Here is a 20,927-nt window from a genome sequence, read left to right as displayed (position 1 = left end):
TAAGCGATTTTAAAAGCAGGTATGATTGATAATCTTAAAATTAAGATCAAATGACGATGTAAAAAATTGATAATCGCTCTTTAATTTGTAGTATATTTTTTCCACTTCATACATTCTCAAAAAACACCTAAATGTGTGGGATGATGTGCAAATAGCTTTAGATGGACAATGTAAAACAAAGTAACGCTATCTGAACTTAACTAAAGTCTTTTTTACATATTTTAGAACATACGTGCTCATCGCAAAATTATTCAAAAATCACCAGAAAAATTTACTAGTGTTTCAAAGAAAAGAGGGATAATTTGTGCCCCAAAAAAAAAGTAGCGATATAGGAATGTTATGTCATTGATTTATGGTTCACAATCACGAACTTTTCTTAAAGCTGTGCAAAAACGAAGGTCACTACATCCTCATTAACTCATTTAGTATTTAGTATATGAAAATTGCTAAACTTCCCGACAAAATGTCTCGGGACATATTCACGATGGAAATTGCTTGTTGCAACAAAAAAAAAAATGGCACCACTACCTCCGTGTTTTCCGCACTACCTCCGTGTTTTCCGTCAAAAGCAAATTTTAATTGGCTGATGGAATTTCTTGAGACATTCGGGATGAAATGTCTCGGGAAATATAGCATTGCTGTTAGTATATACACTGACTGAAAACCGTAATTCCACCATGCCCCAACACGAGTGGGGTCACATTGAAGCAAAGCATGAACATATATCGCCTCAACAATTTCCCTAATACAATAATGTGGACAATGACATATCTACATTGCGGAATTTCACCAAAACAATGCACCTTAATGAAGCCGATGGAATCCATGGCACCGTAGTTGCTGCAAAAATATTGGCATTGAACGCTTGCTGTAAGTATGATATGTGTACCCCCCAGAAATCCCACTCTTACGTTCATGCTTACTATTGCTTCTCTCCATTCATTTCAAAGCCAACCAGTCAAACTTGCAATTATCTGACCACATCTAGTCTGTCGATCACGTTCAATGCTCGTTCTTTGTCAATATCAAAATCAATCACAGGAAGCTTTGACAAAATCCTATTAAAAGACAATCCCTTGCTTTTATTTGATGAAAGACTGCTACTCTTGGTCAGTCTGCACTTCTCACTCAATGTAGGCTTCAGACTGTCAAAGTCCAAGCTTTTACTAATTCCTTTCATTTTTGTTTTCTTACTTACATCCTGCAGCATGTTTTGCTCATCGATTGTTAAAAATGATGACGGGGAATTTGGAGACTGCTTATTTGTCTCTTCTACGGTAGCCCCAACAGAGGGCTTGATGGCAGACTTCACTTTGCCAGCATTACTGCCAGCCTTGCTTTTGATGGCCAAGCGGTGAAGCCATAAGAGAAGTTCAAGAATATAATGTTCTACTTTGTCTTTATCAGCATAGTGGAATGTCTCAATCCGCATTGCACCACCTTGGAAAACTTTCTTATTCCCCTCAGAGCTTCAAGAACAATAAGTATTTATAATAAAAAAGGATTAGAAGTACAGAAAAAACAAAAGGGAGAAACATACAAATTTCTAATTCAAAATAGAACAGTAGGGACTAGCTGCTTACCCTGTGTTCGCCCACTCCCCTACCCAGCCAAAACCATGATGTGCTCTGAACCGATTTTGAAACAACAAAAACAGTTAGATTATCTTATATGTAAAGTAAATAAACTGATGATTAAAGTTGCTTTTCACGTGGCCACTAAGGAGCTTGTTGACAAAAAGCCAGATATCTTACTTGGATGTGTTTGTGGCAATTGGAACCAACCAATGTAATGTTTTCTCCATCTCATCTTTGATATCCGCTACAGTGAGCTGTGTAACCCAGAGAGCAACCACGAAGAAAGAACAAAAAAACCAAGAAACAAATTTAAGATTTTCTGCAGTGGGATGTGTAAAGCTAAGGGCAGAAGAAAATTGATTTCTCAAAATTTGTTAAGCAATTTCTTAGAATTTTAATTGTATATTATGTTACTGCAAGTTTAACAGACTACTAAAGTACGAAGGCAAAAGTCATATAAGAGAATAAGTATTGGCTGAAATAAAATTGTTAAAGAGTCCCACATCAGTTGAGAGATGGCCCGGATAAATGTTTATAAAAGGGGGCAATCAGCATCGCACAAACCGGTTTTGTGGGGTTGTGTTAAGCCCAACCACGATTTCTAAGAAAAATCAAGGGCATTTATTATTGAGTATTCATTATGATGGGTGGCTACTAATGTTAACTAGGTGGTTAAGAGTCATTGACTAGCAAACCAACTAAAGTCCCTCTTCAGTTGTGTTGTGGACTAGAGGCAAAGTGTGTAACAGCCTAAAGCCTTTCTGTATCTATTCTAAATTGTCCAGATCCATAATTTTTAGTCTGATTTTTCAACAAAGCGGTAAGAATAGAAAGCATAAGTTGGTTCATCATACCTCTTCTACAACATGAAAAGATGGCAATTTGGAACGTAAAGCTAATTTTATATTAGGGGGCAAGTTTTGATACAATGTATCCCTTGTATTTGCAGGCATAGAAATAGACCTGGCTACCTGAAAGCATTAAAAGGATTAAAAAATCAATAGCATGGACTCGGTACAATGCTAATCAATACAAAACAGGTTGTGGTTGATTTTCACTCTTAAGAAATAAAGATTAAAAAGTGAAATTTACATTTAACCCAACAACATGAAATCTGAAAGTTTACATTTAATCCAACAACATGAAATCTGAATGTAGCAGAAGGAAAATAACAGACAAGCAGCCAGAAGAAACTAGATACTTAAAACACAATAAGAGAAGCATTTCTAGAAACTCAATCATATTTTCACCTGATTCAGGATGAGGAAAAAAGAACAGTCATGGAATGAAATATATACAATATAGATTGACTTACAAGAGTATCAATTTGAAGCACTATATTTGCATAATGCAAAGCAAGACCAGCAGGGCCCAATCTTTGGCGATTGCCAATGTTTCCAATTATTGGCTTTTGGCCATCTGCAAGTACCCATGGATAAACAACATTAACAGTGCAAAGCAGAATACATCTTTCATTACAAACTGATTGCAACAATAACTTGATGAGATTAAAAACACAGTGCTGCTAACTGCTCCCAAAAAGTAGACACTTTTTATTCCTTATAAACTTAAAATTTATCAATTACAAAATAAGGCAAACAGTCTAATATGTCTGAGATTTTGACAGTAGCTAGCAAAATGTTAGTTAAGTCATCACAGCAATAAGAACTAATAGTTATTACATTAAGCGGCACTAGGACAACATAAATCAACTGAAGCAAACATTATATATGACTTTAAGTAGATCCAGACCTGCACTCCCAAAGTTATTGCTTATCTCCAAATGTAAAAAATGTACAATATCTACAAGCTTCTCAATAACCTGCAATCCATTAGATTATGAGTATACTCAAATTTTCTCGGTTTTTGACTTGTGAATGAAATGTACAAGATGAACCCATCTGTATGAATAAAAATTAATTCCCTATACTATCTTCAGTATTACCAATTTACATGTGGATCAGACTCAATGAAAGCTTAATAGAGAATTAAACAAATGGGAGGAGGATATGGAGAGATGAACACGTCAAGAAGTAATCTGTAATTACCTCCTCCAAACTTCTACACCAGAGTGATTTTTTCTTTAAATGTTTAATTTGCTTCCTTTGACTTTTAATTTCTGCTCTCAAGAATGCAAGGCTATCACCTATGAGGGGAAGAGTGATACTGCTCAATATAATATATATGAGATAAGAGACTAACACGAACAAATACTGCTCAATATACTGCAAAGTCAGACTTATGGGTAGCTGTGACTTTTTCTTCAAAAGTATTTAATAGTAAGCAATCGTCCATCCTTTCAGAATTGCATTCTCAGTAATAATATATTGTCCTGGCTCCAAATTTTTTTAAAAATATCAGTGAAAACTAGAAGTAGGTGTTTTGGTAACCGCAGTCTGTCTACATAGTATATACACTGTTACACTTTAATATGAATGACTTTGAATGAGACTCGATGACAAATTGAGAAAGCATTAGAAACAGAATAACAAAATAGGATAAGCTTAGAGGAGAACGTAGATATCAAGTTCTTATGTCCATTTCAAAGTCCTTGGTAAAAAAGTTGTTTAACACTAGCATATATCCTTTTCAATATTTCATAACTAATTACATGATCATTGTGGACGTAGTCCTCAGGTTCCACATTTATCGCAATCTAATTGATTACTGAACTTTGGGAAGAAAAAAAACTGATATCAAAATTATTCTTCATGTATGATTATAACTCGATAAGATCTCTGCGTTTTAGGTAAAAAAATTGCCAGTCACAAGCTACAGTTTAGAGTATCGTATTATATCATGGCTCATTATTCCACAATTACCTCTTTGATCGTCCTCTTCACCCTTATGCTCAATATCTTGTTCAAATCTGTCCAACGCATGAAGTTCGTGGTACAGCTCCTACGGTCACAGATAATTTGATTTCCAAAATCATTTACAAACAAATAAATAATCCCTCATAAAAAAACTATTGTTGAATAAAAGGAAAATAGATGGAGTAGAAAAATCACTGTATATTAAAACTTAATAAAGCATTTGGTTTGCAGTCGGATAAAAAGCTTTGAAGATAAATGCTAACAGCTCTAAGGGCACATGCTAATATAGCAAATATAAAAATTATGTATTGGGAATTGTGCCCATTTATTTATCAAAAAGTTGAAAATAAATATTTCTCAATAAATAATTGCTATTTGTGGAATACATGTTAGCAAGACCCTAAAATGTATACGAGTAGACACTAAAAATGGCGCAATAAAGAGGATCCTTGTTTACACCTCAGCTTATTTGATAAATATATCATTTTTAAATACTAATAATATATCTCCAAAATTATTTATGATTGACATCCCCTAAATAACAAGCATTTTGTATTATGTATGATGATAAAATCCAACTAAGAAAGAAAGGACACCTAACCATTATACAACAACAACAACCAAACCTTATCCAACCAAGTGGGGTCGGCTACATGGATCAAATTACGCCATAATATTCTATCATAAACCATATTTGGATCCAACTCATTAATCTCTAAATCTTTCCTTATAGTTTTTCTAGATCTTCTTCTACCTCTTGTAATTTGACTATCCTCCATTTGATCTACTCTCCTTACTACAAAATCTACATGTTAATTCCTCCATCTGTTCTACTCTCTTTACTACAAAATCTACGGGTCATCTCTCTACACCTAACAATTATATTGTTTTTATTTCAAAACAAGTGTAATAACGAAATTTTGATGCGTACTCAAAGCCATGTTTACATGATAACAAATTTTACTATATAGGGTGACGACAGAAATCAAAATAAACTGTACCACCCAGAGACTACCACATAGCTAAAGCATTTTTTATTGAACACAGATGAAATGGTTGAACTCAGAAGTTCTTCATTTGTTAATTGAGCATAAATCATCATGACACACGTAAAATGTATCAAGTACGAGAAAGTGATGGAGAAAAATAAAATTCACTTGGCAATTGATATGTAATGCAAATTATAAAGTAGATTGAAATCCATCTGTTAGAATCAAATAATCAAATTATAATCCTACTATTTGGATTAGAATCAGCAAATCATATCAATTAGCATTTATTGCATTTGCTCTATTTGCTACTATTAATAGATGCAAGTGTAGTCTGATTTACTGATTTAGACAAATAGAATCACGGATTCAATACCTTCAATCAATTTCCTATAATGCATTGTTTGTAAAATTGCAAAAAAGGTCCTATTTGGGAACAAACACTCACTCAACCGGTTAACAATGTTGAAAGAGGGGTATAATAAGTAATAATCTATAAACTTAATTTAACCGCTTGCATAATTGTTTTTATATTAAAAATACTTTTACCAACAGTCCTTTGTTTTATTGCCATATATTTCCAGCTTCAAATGTAACTATCAGTCCTCAAGCAAAGCTAAGTACTTTATTTGGTGACATAAAGGAATACACTCACAGCTGTAAGTTGGACTGAAGTCATCAATTGTTTCATCATTGATTCTGCCTCATCTCTTGAGAGTCTTTGAGCACTTGACTCTTTGCTAATCCTAAATTGTAAAACAAAAAAGACGACTAAGAATAAATATATAAAAGGCTAAATATGTATGTTTTGAAGACAAATGAAAGGCTAGATGAACGAGTAAGTACAATTTATATTACTTCTCAAAGTAACGGTCTAAGTTGTGCCACTGAGGATCCTTTGAACGATTTCCAAAACGAATGACCTCATCAGAAAAAACTTTCAGCTCCTGCCTGACAACAAAACCCAGATCACATACAACTAACTTTTATATTTTAAGGAGTCGCGCAAGTGCAAAACAAAACACTTGAGTTTTTCAATTAATCCAATACTTACCTTTTATCTGCGGCAACAATCCTAAGAAGTTCATCCTTATCCTTTGACACTAAATCATGCACAGTCTCTGAAAGAAGCACCTCTTCTTTTAGATGCCTAATACTTTTTGAGGAAAGAGATTCCAGTAGATGAAAACCTTTGACAATAGTGTTTGCAACCTCGAATGCTAAGATGGAAATTTCACTCCCCTTTATTGCAGCTCCAGAAACAAACCCACTGCCAGCATTTAAATTTGCCATGCTGCTCCCAAGATTGTCCAAAACCTCCACGGCCTTCCCCAATCCAGCTCGTCCAAGGCGCGAACTCACCTCTGAGACCTGAAATAGACAGAACTAAGCAGATGCTATTTTCCTTTTTCTCCCACATAATTCTATTTATATAGAAGCCGTTGAATAATCTTATACAAGACTACTAACACACCGACACATGAGCCCTTTATACCGTGTGTTATGATTCATTTTTAACTATGCAGAATAGGTAATAAACACTGGGTCATAGAAGCTTTCTTTGTTAACAAGTCAAAGAACAACTCTTCTAAATTCTTGAACAAACCATCGATTTGGCCCTAAACTATCATTCTCTCACACCAACTTAGTTCCTAAACTATTATTAATCCATCAAGTTAGTCCCTCACTTCCTTAAAAAATAAAAGGGAGAATGGTAATTCAGGGACTATCTTGGTGGATTAAGAATAGTTTATGAACTACTTAGTATTTTCTATAGTTTAGAGACTAAGTTGGTGAGAGTGCATCCACAAGTCCTAGTTCAAGTAAAATGTCGGATGCCATGATCGGGGTTCAAACCCTGGCACCTCCATTTGTGTGTGTGAGTTTATAATGGCTTTGCAATTTTGTGTATCTACCAAAGTAAATTGGTGAGAGTGCAGGCGAAAATGATGGTTTATTCTAAAATGGTAAACTAAGGGGATGAAAAGTTAGAACTTGTATTCAAAGGCAGTTAAGAACAATAATATCCTTATCACAACAAGCAACCTAATTTTGAGGCTCAAGCATAAATAAACATAAACAATAAACAACATAAATCTAAATGTTCTAAGTAGTAATAATAATAATAAAGAAACCCTAAATCCGAATTAGAAAAGTGGTAATTAATAATAATAATAATAAACAGAATTAGCATCGAGAATTTGAAGTCAAATCTGATCAACAGCAATTGAAATGAAATAAATAAAGTAATATCTGGATGAGAGATTGTGATAGTAGTACTTTAGCAACAGTAGTAGGTTGTTTAGCCCTAGGCTTATCGGCATAGAGAGGGATTCCGTCGTAGAAAACTTCTCCGGGGCCGGGAGGATTATTTCTGTCCATGGTTTGGGGTGGCTGAGGAGGCGTGGTGGGGTTAGGCTTATTATGATCGGAATCGGCATCGGAGGAATTGGCAAAGACACGGTCAACATCTTGGGAGGACCTTGAACAAAGACCTCCCATGAATTGAGAAAACCAAATCAATAATTCAATCTTTGAAGAAGAATTATTATTATTATTATTATTATTATTCGAACTCATTGATGATTTTTGGTCATTGGTGATATTAGTGAGTGAGAAAGAAAGAAAAGAAAGAGCAGTGTCCTCTGTAGTGTACTTATACTACTACTACTATTCTACTAAGGTCAGGTCTAAGGTGGAACAAGGTTTGGTTTGAAAGAGAAGACAACAATGACAATCAAGACTGTCTCGTGACTTGTTCATCACGTGCCTCTTTTACATTTTCAGACCAAAAAGTCTACCCCGCGTAACTATGTAACTAACCCCTTCATATTTTTCAATCCAGCCGCAAGACACTGGATCGAAATAAGAGGGACTAATTTAGTAGTAGGACTTTTTGAAAAATCCTCTTGGATAAGATTGGTCTTACATTAAGGAAATTGCGGACAAGTGCTTTTTGGATTTTTTTTTTTTTTTTGTGTTTGGGGTTCGAATCATACATTGTCCTTACTAACTGAGTTAAGTTTAAAGGACTTTTTGAGTATTGTTTAATCACTTAAAATTAGAGGTGGAAATGGGCTAGGCCGGGCCGGGCTTTGTAAGGCATAAATCTGACCTACTTCAAAAATTATAGGTCTGAGTCTGGCCTATTACCCGTCATAGGCTCATTTTCGAGGCCTGGCCTGGCCTTTTTAAAGACCTGATGAAGCCTGAAAGCTTATTTAAAAGTCTATTTTATGCTAAGGTCTGACAACACATGTAAGCTTACTCCTAAATATGCCAAAACCTATTAAGGCCTAAAGCACACAAATATGTTTGTTACTAAATAATGAATTCTTACGAAGGTCTAATCACACCAATATATCAGCTACTAAATAACCAATCATATGAAGGCTTGTGTTTATGAAGAAAAAAAAACTTCAAAAATATCAATAATGGAAGATATGTTATTGAAAAAAAAAATTTCAAAAATATCAATAATGGAAGATATGTTATATATGAAAAGCTTAATAGGTCGGCATGATGGGCTTAATAGGCTCTTTTTGCAAGCCTTAGCCTAGCCTGTTTAATTAAATGGGCCTTATAAAAAGCTTGAGTCTGGCCTTCTTAATAAACGAGCTAGACCGAGCTAGGCTATAAATAGGCTAGGATGTAGGCCTCTGTCGGACGGCCTGGCCTGTTCCCACCCCTACTTAAAATAAATAATTTTTGCATAAAAATTATGTAATTATTGTTTTCCTGTATGTTTTGATTTCAAGATGGATTTGTTAACCAGTTTTTTTTTTTTAGAAAAATTGTTAACCAATGTTGTAAGACACCCGTTAACAAAATGGAATATGAATACAAAATTTGTTGTGCTAATATGAATATTTAAAAAATGATTTAAATTAAATTGTATTATTTAAGATATTTGTCGGTTGAACTTTCACAACGTCTGACAACTGTAATGTGGAGCATTTAGAAACACCGCAATTTTTGAGTTTGGGAAGATGTCATAGAAACCAGCGCTACGGTGGTGGAACGAGCCCAGAATATGGTCATTGATTGGCAGTTGGCTAACACACTCGTTGTTCTTGCATCAACTAGTCAAAACCAGTCGTCATTGTCACTTAAGGGGGTACCTTCCACTTCGGCCTCACCTAATGTTCGAAAAGTGGCAGCCTCCTATATCGGGGAGATATAAATGCAACATTGACGCCGCTTTCTCCGCCTCCCTCAAGCAAACAGGTATTGGCATCTGTGTTCATGATGTTGATTGTACTTTTGTTCTGGCCAAAACTGTGTCACTACCTTGTCTTGTTTCAGTTGATGTGGGCGAAGCTCTTGGTTTGCACTCAGCTTTGCAATGGTTGAGTGACATGTAATTTGATAGCGTGGATTTTGAAACGGATTCTAAGTTGACTTATGATGCCTTTCTTTCTGACAGGAACGACACATCCGAATTTGGTTGCATTATTTCTTCTCGTCGTTCATTGTTTACTGCTTTATTTTCCAGCTCTGCAGTGGAGTTTGTTAGGCGACAAGCCAACAAGGTTGCTCATGCTCTTGCAAGAGAAGTCATGTTACTAGCTAGTCCTTAGGGGTGGCAAAACGGGCTTGACCCGCAGGACCGGCTCATTTGGCTCGTTATTTTTGGCGGGCTGAGTCGAAGTTTTGAACTCGCTTTTTATAGTTGGCTCGGCTCGGCTCGTCTCGTTGAAAAGCGGGGCGGGCATGGGGTGGGGCGAGGCGGCCCGCTTAACTCGTTGGAAACAATTATGTTACGACGACAACAGGAGGAGGAGGAGGAGGTGCACCATATATTCATAACTAGATGATGATTGACTTGGAGTTGATTGACTTAATAAAAGAATTATGTTGTTGCTGCGATTATTTTGTGAATTGTTTTATGCTTTTGGATTTATCTTGATTGTTTAGTTTATTTTGAGACTTATTTTATGCTTTTGAATTTATTTTGGTTGTTGGATTTATTTTGGAACTTATTTTATGTTTTTCGATTTATTTATTTTGAGACTTATTTTATCCTTTTGGATTTAATTTGGTTGTTGGATTTATTTTATGATTTGTTTTATGTTGCACATTTGCCTTATTTTGCTATTAATTATAATGTTGAATTCGATAATTTGTTAATTATCTTGTTTTTCACAAATTTATTTGCCACCTATTCTTTTATATATTTTTTATTATAAAAGCGACATAGTTTTTTTTTTGTAACAATTAAGTTGTAAAAGAAAAATCAAAAAAAGTTTTTTGTTTGGCGGGCCGGCCCGCCAACTCGCAAGTCCGCCACTAAACGGGGCGGGGTGAGATTTTGAACTCGGTCACTAATTTTGACTCAGCTCGTTTTTAGCGGGCTTAGACGGGGCAGGCCTAAACGGGGCGGGCCGGCCCACTTTGCAATCCCTACTAGTCCCTCTGTTTATTTTGAAATACACTTGTATTGAAACTCTTATTATTAATATGTTATAAGCATGTTTCCGTAAAAAAAAAAAAAAAAAAAAATCTACCATGAAAAATTTTTTACTTTGTTAAACGGCGCATTGTACTCATTGAGAACGATACACGGTGGATTAGAAATGGCGTGGCCGTATGCGTCTGGAAATGGAGTTCCACGTTGACTGTAGTACAACTTCATTCGGCGGTCCAACTATCAATAAATCTTGCAAGGAAGGCTTTACTGTTCTTCAAAGGATCCTGTAGATCGACCCTTTTACAAGGGTTTCCCCACCACCGTTCGCGTCCAAATTTCAAGCTCCCGTTGTCATTTTCGTGAAATCCATCTCTTCTCTTGCGGGTCCATGGAGATTTTTGTGTCAGGGTACATCTTTACATTCGTGGTGGACCATTATCGCTCCTTCCCGGTAAAATTATAATGTTTGTCAGTGTACCATTGAAAATGTCAGGGTCGGCGCGTTTCATGCCGGTATGTGAGATGCTGTGATCAATAATTCTTGCTTGTGGGGTTTCCAATTGAATAATTGAATTAAGTTCGACTCTCTTTTTATTTAATTTGTCGGGTAGCAGTTCTATGGGGTTCCTGTTTTGCTATTTAAGGTTGGGTTGTGTTTGTGGAAACTCCATCCTCTTCCCTCTTCGTATTTTTATTTGTGGATTTGTTCTCAAAGATGGAGAAATCAATTGATTTGTTGTCATTGTGCTAGGGCGTGAGTCATGGACAATTGATGTTTCTGTGATTCACTTAATGTTAGAATCTGGGAGGTTTATTTTCACATCAGCTATTTATAGTGATTCATTTATTGATGTTTCTATGATGCATATTGACTGTGTGTGAATTTAAAATCTAATTTGATCACATGTTGGAATTACGTGTTGCTGTTTTTCAGTTTCATATATGCATACAAAGGGTTTGATAAAATGCTGCAGTGAATTCTCATCAGCATTAGCATCTCCAGGTTTGATGTTTTTTTCTTTTTTAATCCATGTTTAATGACATACCATATAGGCTAAAATATTAAAATTTAGATCTTAATGGTATGTCATTAAACATGATTTGTAATAGGACACTGATATTGAATGATCCATGTAATTGGTAAACTTACACTAACAATGACATGGTTAATGGTGATATGATGTCACTTACAGTTAGGTGTTAATGGTAAACGTTTTAACAATTCGGCTAGAAATGCATGGGAGTTATTCCAATCAACTGGGGTTGAGGCACTTGTGGCATATGATTTTTCAGGTGCTGTTCTGCTAATTGTTACCATTTTTGGTGGATTGATAACTGGAACTTGTGCTGGTGTTTGGGCATGGGTTAAATGGAGTGATAGAGTTATTATGATTGGCTCCACATCCATGCTCATGAGCATGTTTTTGGTAAGTTCCAGTCTCCTTAAATCTTTAAACACATGTTTGGATTGACTGTTAGTTTGATAGGATCACGGTATGCCACCATGATTTTTGTAAAAATTATACTTTAGAGCTTCAACGAAATCAGTGTCACGGTGATTTTGTTAAATTCTCCGTGATTTCAAACATGCATTAAGTTAGTTATTTGTCTTGTGTGAACATGAAATATGTAACTTTGTTTTCAGGTTGGATTGGCAATGGTTGTGGTGGAGAGTGTTGTTACATCGATATATATATATATATATATATATATATATATATATATATATATATATATATATATTTCCTCAGCAGAAGACCCTTTATTGATTCAGAGATAAGATGCTGAATTTTTCAACCAGATGTCTGATACACTACATCACCGACTTCAATATAGGAGTGCTCGAGCTAGGGACTATTGATTCCATGATGACCCTATACGAGAAAACACCTCTATTTGAGATTCACATGTGTTGTTTTCTTTTGTTCTACAACAGTTTATTTATCCATTGTGTAGATCGTATCTATAACATGTTTTCATATAAATTTGGTGTTAAATGAATAGGAATAGGAGAAGGTTTCTGGTTGTGGTGTAATCAGCAATGTGGAATTGGATGAGTGAAAAGGTCATGGTTACATCATGGCTTGGTGTGTAGGAATGGGTATATAAAACTTCAAAATTGTACAGTTTCTTTTATTTTTGAAAAGAGAGCACAGTTACATTATTAAGATGGATTTAAAATTCCAATATCACGATCAGTAAAATTTCTTTTTAAACTAAATTATGTATTTTGATGTATTCATTATTGTTATAAGGTTGTGTATCCCCGTGTATGTCTTATGAATGGAGTTGGTACCCCTGGAGATTGTTTTCTAAGAGGATGGTTATTTTCTGCCGTTGTATGTTGTTGCTGGTTTCGGTGGTTTCTGGTTTCAGTTTTGCGCATTTTGCTGGAACTTTTTCGGATGGTGATGGCTTTGGTTTTGAGAAAATTGGGTAGGATACTCAAGCCTTTGGTGGTATTTTGATTGGTGCTGGTGTTTAAGGAATTATATTTGGGGCTTTTTTTTTTGTGCAGCATGTGTTTGTTTGTTTTGCTGCCGTAACCGTTTGTTTTGGCTTCAGCTGTGTTTTGCTTTTGTTCGGTTGTGTCAGCTGTGTTCTATATTGATTGGTGTAGATGTTGAGCAGTTGATGTAAAATGAGAATAGATGTATTATGTATATACATATCATTGCCTTCTTATGGTAATGCAAATTCAAATGTTCTCATTAAATTCATACCGTATTGGCAATGGTTCAAATTGGCCCATCCACGTGAGTCTCTTCTAGAAATCGAATAAATACATATTGATACAAGGTCAGTGTAATCGATATGGTTTTAATTGCATGAACATCGATATGGACATCAAAGGCGACCGAAACAATAATACAGGAACAATTAGAAAATGATATAGTTTTGTATATTTATGGTATCGTCCAGTGGCATTGTTGGGATACTGACTCACATATTCGATTTTGGTACACACTTAGTTTGATACTTGGTACGTGCTGCTATGTAAACAAAAGGTAAACTTACCCGTGCGCGGACGCACGGGTCACACACTAGTTTATTTACATAGGCCAGACCTACGCACAATAAATCTTGTCAAAAAAAAAATCTTGTCAAAAAAATACACACATGACTCAGCAAAGGTTATGCTAATATTTTTTTAAAAAAAAAGGTACAACTTCATTCGGCGGTCCAACTATTTATTTGCATAGGCCAGACCTACACACAATAAATCTTGTCAAAAAAAAAAATCTTGTCAAAAAAATACACACATGACTCAGCAAAGGTTATGCTAATATTTTCTAAAAAAAAAGGCTATGCTAATAAAATTGTCAAATTAAATTTGTGTGGTCTCAAATCTAAATCTAAAGTTTTTAACATACTCACAAAAATATTTAATTGATATATATATATACACACTCTTGTCGTCTTAAATTATAAGCAAAAAAAAATCATTTTTTGTCCTAAATTATAAACAAAGAAGACCAACTTTTATCATATTTAAATATATTATTATTATTATTCAAAAAATCATATTTTCTAAAGAGAAATTAAGGCTTTGTTTAGTAAAAATAGTCGATAACTGATAAGTAAGTTGATGGCTGAAAATGTATTGTTGATAACTTATGACTGACGATTTATAGCTGATAAGTTAATTAAAATGTTTGGTTAAATTAGCGTTTTAACTAACTGATAAATGCAAAATAACATAAAATTACATTCTTGATTCATAATAAAATTATATTAACTAATGGTATTTTGGATATTTGGTAATTTCTTGTTTTAAACAAAAAAAAATTAAGTGTGTCTATATATATATATATATATATATATATTGGTGTTTATTTCATTTCAGTTTTTATACTATAAAATATAAAAGTATAAAATTTTATTTTTAATTTTAAAACAAAAACAAGTTGGGTACTTGGGTATATATTGAAAGGACAAGTATATACACACCCCGCGAACAATTTTTTTTAGAAAAAAGAAACTGCTTTGTCAAAACATTTAATTTAGAGAAAAGCTAACTTTAATCCTTAAGGCACGGTTTAATGAATCAAATATAACAGTTTTTTATTGGAATGTGTGCATTGAATTTATGGTGTGTTTGTTATTACGGTGGACACCCACCAAACTTACGTTTTTTCCAACTCTACAAATTGAAGCTTCTCAATATCATGTTGGTTTGTGCATTGGGACATGAGATTTACAACTTTAACACCAAACCACACATTGACTTAATTTTTAAATTTGTATTGAATTGAATGCACAAAATTTGAGAAAATGCTTCCACTTTTGGGCTCCTTAACATGTAGACATGGCAACAAACCTGCCTCCACCCAGACCCGTCCACCCGCCCCGAATTTAACGGGGAAAAGGCGATATAACCGGGTGCGGGCGTGAGTGCGGAGAAAATCTGAGTTTTAAGTACGGGGCGGGGGGGGGGGGGGGGTGCTTATTGTAACATCCCAAACTGCTTTCAGGATTGCCGACTGACCCCACAAACCAACACGAGTCTTTTCAGCGTGTTTTGTCCTCACTCGCACGCTTACCGGAAAACTTCCCTGTAGGTCACCCATCCAAAGACTACTCCAAGTCAAGCAAGCTTAACTGTCGAGTTCTTATAGAATGGGCTACCAAAAAGAAGATGCATCTTGTTGATATAGGTAGTACCAAACAATTCTTATAAGTCTTCTTTCAACCATGCAGTCCCATACCTGCATGGCTTCAGGATCCCTCTCATTCCGATGTGATTCTGCTTTGCCTAGAAGCTGCCAGGAGTTGGACCACTCCCCGCCCTCATCAGCCTCTGGAGTTACATGCCCACCAAGCGGAGGCGTTACATGCCCACCAACTTCCGCTTAGTTCGTCCTCAAACCACATCGTACTAGGAGAGGTCTGCTCTGATACCATTTGTAACATCCCATACTACTTTCAAAATTGCCGACTGACCCCACAAACCAACACGAGTCTTTTCAGCGTGTTTTGTCCTCACTCGCACGCTTACCGGGAAACTTTCCGGTAGGTCACCCATCCAAAGATTTCCCGGTAGGTCACCCATCCAAAGACTACTCCAAGTCAAGCACGCTTAACTGTGGAGTTCTTATAGAATGGGATACCAAAAAGAAGATGCATCTTGTTGATATAGGTAGTACCAAACAATTCTTATAAGCCTTCCTTTAACCATGCAGTTCCATACCTGCATGGCTTCAGGATCCCTCTCATTCCGATGTGATTCTGTTTTGCCTAGAAGATGCCAGGAGCCGGACCACTCCCCGCCCTCATCAGCCTCGGGCGTTACATGCCCACCAAGCAAAGGCGTTACACTTATACCTTCCCCGCACACACCCTCTCCCTGCACTCGCTTTTTGAACTTTACCTTATTAAATTTTATAATCTTATTTTTATTTTCTGTGAAATAAGCACCAACCTATTTTAATATATTATTACTCTTTAGAAACATGTTTATTAGAATTATTTTGCTATTTTGAAAAAAGTTTATTAGATCTTTAATTATTAATATAATTATTTTTTGCGTTGCTATGAAAAGATGAAGAAATATGCATTTTTTAAATATTTTATAAAAAGTAGATTTTTTGCGGGTGGGGGTAGGGGTGGGGACGGGGTTGGGTGTTCAATTTTTACCCCATTATGGTTTGGGGACAATGGTGGGTGCAAGGAAGCAAGGGCGGCAATGCTTAAACTCGCCCCCCAGCCGCCCCGTTGCAATGCCTATTAACATGTTCCCTAAGGGCACAAGTTAACATGACCCTTTAATTAAAATAATAAGAGTAAAAATGGAATTAAAAGTGATAAGCTATAAGGTATAAGCTCAAACTCTACTTAAAATAGCGTCTGAAAATAAGCTATAAGCTCGTGGTGAATGATGTTTACCAAAGGGAACTTTTTTTGTCAGACGAGCTTATAAGCTATCCGCTATAAGCTATAAGCTAGCTTCTTTGCCTCACTAAACAAAGCCTAAATGCAAATTGCATTCATTTGGCTATCTCTTTCATTTTCTCTATAACTAATAACCAATGAAAATCGTTTTACATCTTTCTATGAAACTTATTCCAAAGATAACACAAGAAACTATACTACAAACTAATATGTTTTAGTTTTTTTAATAAGTGTGGAATGATTTTTTCCTTATAATTTGGGATGGAGGGAGTGTACATATATATATATATATATATATATATATATATATATATATATAGTGTGTGTGTGTTTTATGTTTGTGCGTCTAAGTTATTAATATTTGTGGTTGTGATCATAAAGAATCACCCAATCAATTGAAGATGCTTTAAGGGCATTGTTTTCTCGAATGGCACATGTACTAATGTGACACATTGATTTCTGACTGTTGTTGGATCTATACATGACTAGTTTCTACGTGGGTTAAGCGCTCACCTTGAATCGCGATGAGTTTTGATTGAATTTGGAACGCTGCGAGGAAATCATGAAGGAGGTTGCCGGTTTTCTCCCTCTCTATTTGCATGCTAGAACGATAGGATTCACCTGGTTGTTTTTTGCGCCTTGGGACTGAAGGTAACGACGATGGTACCGCTGTTGTAGAATGAACATATGGTGGAGGTACAACAATTGTAGAGATGGTGGAAGGTCGTCGCATTACTAGGGTTAGGGTTTTCCGAATTTAAAATTGGTGGAGAAGAGGATGACGTGGTTCCATCCCTTGGAACATTCTGTGGGAGTGGGTTGTCGTGAATGACGTTGGCTAGTGACCGGAATCATGTGTGAACCATTATATCTTTTTGTGAAGAAACAAAAAGGTTGTTAGGACTTAGGAGGTTTGTTCCCCTCTGAAGTCCTTATTGATCTTGATGTTGTGATGGCGGTTGTGGCAAAACGTCATCTTGATGCTCTCCTTGCGCAACATGTATAGGGTCAACCATTTATGACATGCCCCATCGTCGTTATGAGTTAGATTCCTGTGTCGGCCCCGATTAAGGGGAGGATTAGTTGCAACATTCGCTCTACGTACGAAGTTGTGCTAGGTCATCCTGTCATGCGTAAGCCTACCAACATCATCACCCATACCACAACCAAGAGAATAAGAAGAAAAAAAAACAATGAAACATCCTTTAAAGTATCTGATAAAACACCTAGAGCACAAAATATACATACAACGTCCATTGTGTTATTTGATTTCTTAAACTAACCACAATGCATTATTAGTATATATACTATACGTTAAGAGTAAAAAGAACAATCTAACTGATCAACAACTACCGAAACAACCGTCAATTTTAAACACAAAACCCGTAACATATAACGAGAAATAAGTAAAAAACCTAACAGATAAAAATCACAATGTATATGATTAGAGAATTGGAACACTTGTTGTTTGATTGCTTACTTGCTTGACTTTGAAGAATTTGACCGCAATGAATTTACTTTGTGAGTAGGGAGGGAAAAGAAAATATATGATGTGTTTTTGTTTTCAAAGTTTGAAAATGAACATGTTTATGCGTTTTTTTATATGATTAGAGTAGAACAACAATTAAATACTCTTTCGCAAAAAACAACAACAATCTCCTATACATACATTTTAACATGGTCTAAATAGCCAATCCACATGGCAATCTACAATTTTCTATCAAAGCCAATGCCACATGTCATCATTTTTTGCAAACCATTGAAACAAAAATATCGTTGACTTATACATAATAAATTCACATTAAATCTCCTATACATACATTTTTAAATCCACAAATAACTCTAAGATGAGTTATTCCATTGAATAATCAAATTATAAATAACAAATTTCACATGAGACAAATATTTCTTTCCGGTAAATATTAAAAAAATACGAGAAAACCTTTTGTTACCTATAACATAAATAAAATATGAAACAAATATTTATAGTGAAAATTATATAAAAAAAACACAAGACAAATATTTATAATCGATATAAACAAAAAAAACACGAAACAAATATTTTCCACCAATAAATATCAAAAGCACGGGACACAAATTTATCTTTGATACAAAAAAATATCATTCATGAATAACAAAACATGGGTCTAACATTCATCACCGATAAATGTAAAGAAAAACATGGGACATATACTTATATATATATATATATATATATATATATATATATATATATATATATATATATTAGTAATTGATACATAAAAACCACAAGACAAATATTTATCACTGATATATACAAAAACATGATATAAATATTTGTCACCAATAAATATAAAAAAACTGAACAAATAATTGTTGTTAATGCATAAAAAAACAAGAGATAAATATTTGTCTCCGATAAATATAAAAATAATACAAGATAAATATTTGTTACAGCTACTTTAAAAAATACACGACAACTACTTATCACTGATAAATATTAAAAAAACAAAATAAATATTTTTCTCTTATGTATAAAAAAACACGAGACATATATTTGTCATCAATAAATAAAAAAACACATGTGTAATATTTGCCCCTAAAACACAAACAAAATGTGAATCTATATATATATATATATATATATATATATATATATATATATATATATATATATATATATATATATACATACATATATACATCTTTGAAAAAAACACGATATTTTTATTAATGCATAAAAAATACGGAACAAATATTTCTCGGTGAAAAATATTAAAAATAAATATGACAGAACAATTAATCAGTGAATCTTAAAAAACACGGGAAACATATTAGTTATTGATAAATATTTTTTTTTTTAAATGATGCTAGATGCATAACCCAAATTCATTAAGAAAAAAACATAAATACTAAGAAAGAAAAGGAAAACTAGGTCAACGCATTTTCAAAAAGACATAAATCTAAAGTTATGCAAGCCTAACTTATTTCTTATGTAATCTAGGTTAATGCTATTAAGAAGAGAGGGGAACTAACAAAAAAATAAAGGGTTAAACCAATGTTAACTAACATATATGTGCATGAGTTTCTTTCTTTATGAATTAATTGATAGATATTAAGAAAACACTAGACAAATATTGAAAAACATGGGGAAATACAAGACTGAGGAAGAAGGACCTGACGTAGTAAGCCACATAAGCAAAACCTAACATCAACCCTCTACAACCATTACTACGGAAAATCCAGCGAACCCACGTATGCACGCGGAACCGAGTTGCAAAAAAATGCAGAATGGGTATTCTAAGCATTTAAATAGGCGTATGGATCGTTTGCCAACACAGAAACAACCCAAGTTCCAACAGCTCCCTTCAAAGTATTAGTAGGCCATAAACTCCCTTTCGAGCCACAACAACCAATTATGAATTGAATCCACAGAGTTGCAGTGGTCTTGAAACTTCAGTCCCAGTCCAGATCGAGGGATGAACAAACGATATAAATCTATCATTGTCCACCAACGACGCAAGAAGCAACCACAACAGATTAAATCTTTTAGGTATGATTGACGACTACTGTTGTCAACACGAGGCATCTACACACCTAACCCTTTCGAGCATCTTTGAGATAAAACCAGACATGTTGAATCGAGATATGCATCCAACAGAACAACGCCATAACTAAAGAACACATATCTTTAATCCAAAAAACCAAAATCAAGATTTTCAGACCAAATCAAAGAGTCGAAACAAAGCCACCACCCATCTTCATCTCCACTGAACAAAACGAAAATAAACGCAAATAAACATAAATGGAAAAAACATAGCAAAAACCAGATCGAGACTAACTCATAATCGCATCGACGCTAGAGCTCTACAAGACAACGACGACGTTGAACGAAACCAGTGACCACAACAGATTCAACACACACCAAAACTGTGAAAGGACAGTTATGGCGATGATTCATCGGCGACGATCCGAAGCCTATATATATAATTTTCATTTATACATTAAAACACGAGACATATATTTATCACTAATAAACATAAAAAACATGTGACACATATTTGTCATCATTGCGGCAAAAAAATACTAACATATTTAAAAATTTACGCAATAAATAATTTTCATCGATAAATAAAAAAATAAAACAATATAAGATTGAAAAATAATAGTCTAACACCCGTGCATTGCACGGGTTAACACACTAGTTAACTTTCATTTAGAAGGGAGCGATAGTTAATTGTCGTTGGGGACTATAAACACC

At 34.6% G+C, this 20,927-nt stretch overlaps 1 protein-coding gene and 1 long non-coding RNA gene across 2 annotated transcripts; one reads left to right on the top strand and one right to left on the bottom strand.

The window, feature by feature from the left end:
* Positions 1–329: 329 nt before the first annotated feature.
* LOC146941778 (protein PSK SIMULATOR 1-like) lies at positions 330–8,127 on the bottom strand. Its single transcript, XM_085755625.1, has 12 exons — positions 7,663–8,127; positions 6,437–6,753; positions 6,241–6,333; positions 6,038–6,128; positions 4,400–4,478; positions 3,626–3,723; positions 3,330–3,399; positions 2,893–2,996; positions 2,432–2,548; positions 1,755–1,831; positions 1,584–1,628; positions 330–1,469 (listed from the first exon to the last, which is right to left on the bottom strand). Exons 1-12 carry the CDS (start codon positions 7,960–7,962, stop codon positions 971–973), a joined length of 1,890 nt encoding a protein of 629 aa, XP_085611751.1. The 5' UTR covers positions 7,963–8,127; the 3' UTR covers positions 330–970.
* A 2,790-nt stretch (positions 8,128–10,917) lies between these two features.
* On the top strand, positions 10,918–13,013 carry LOC146941777 (uncharacterized). Its single transcript, XR_015032487.1, has 2 exons — positions 10,918–12,219; positions 12,438–13,013. It is a non-coding gene; the product is annotated as an uncharacterized LOC146941777 (long non-coding RNA).
* The last annotated feature ends 7,914 nt before the right edge of the window (positions 13,014–20,927 follow it).

This window comes from Medicago sativa, chromosome 3 (assembly GCF_051527215.1).
Source record: "Medicago sativa cultivar Bolivia chromosome 3, Bolivia_mono, whole genome shotgun sequence".
NCBI classification, from domain to species: Eukaryota; Viridiplantae; Streptophyta; class Magnoliopsida; order Fabales; family Fabaceae; genus Medicago; species Medicago sativa.
Note: the sequence above shows the minus strand (reverse complement) of the source record. Positions and strands in the feature narration are given on the sequence as shown.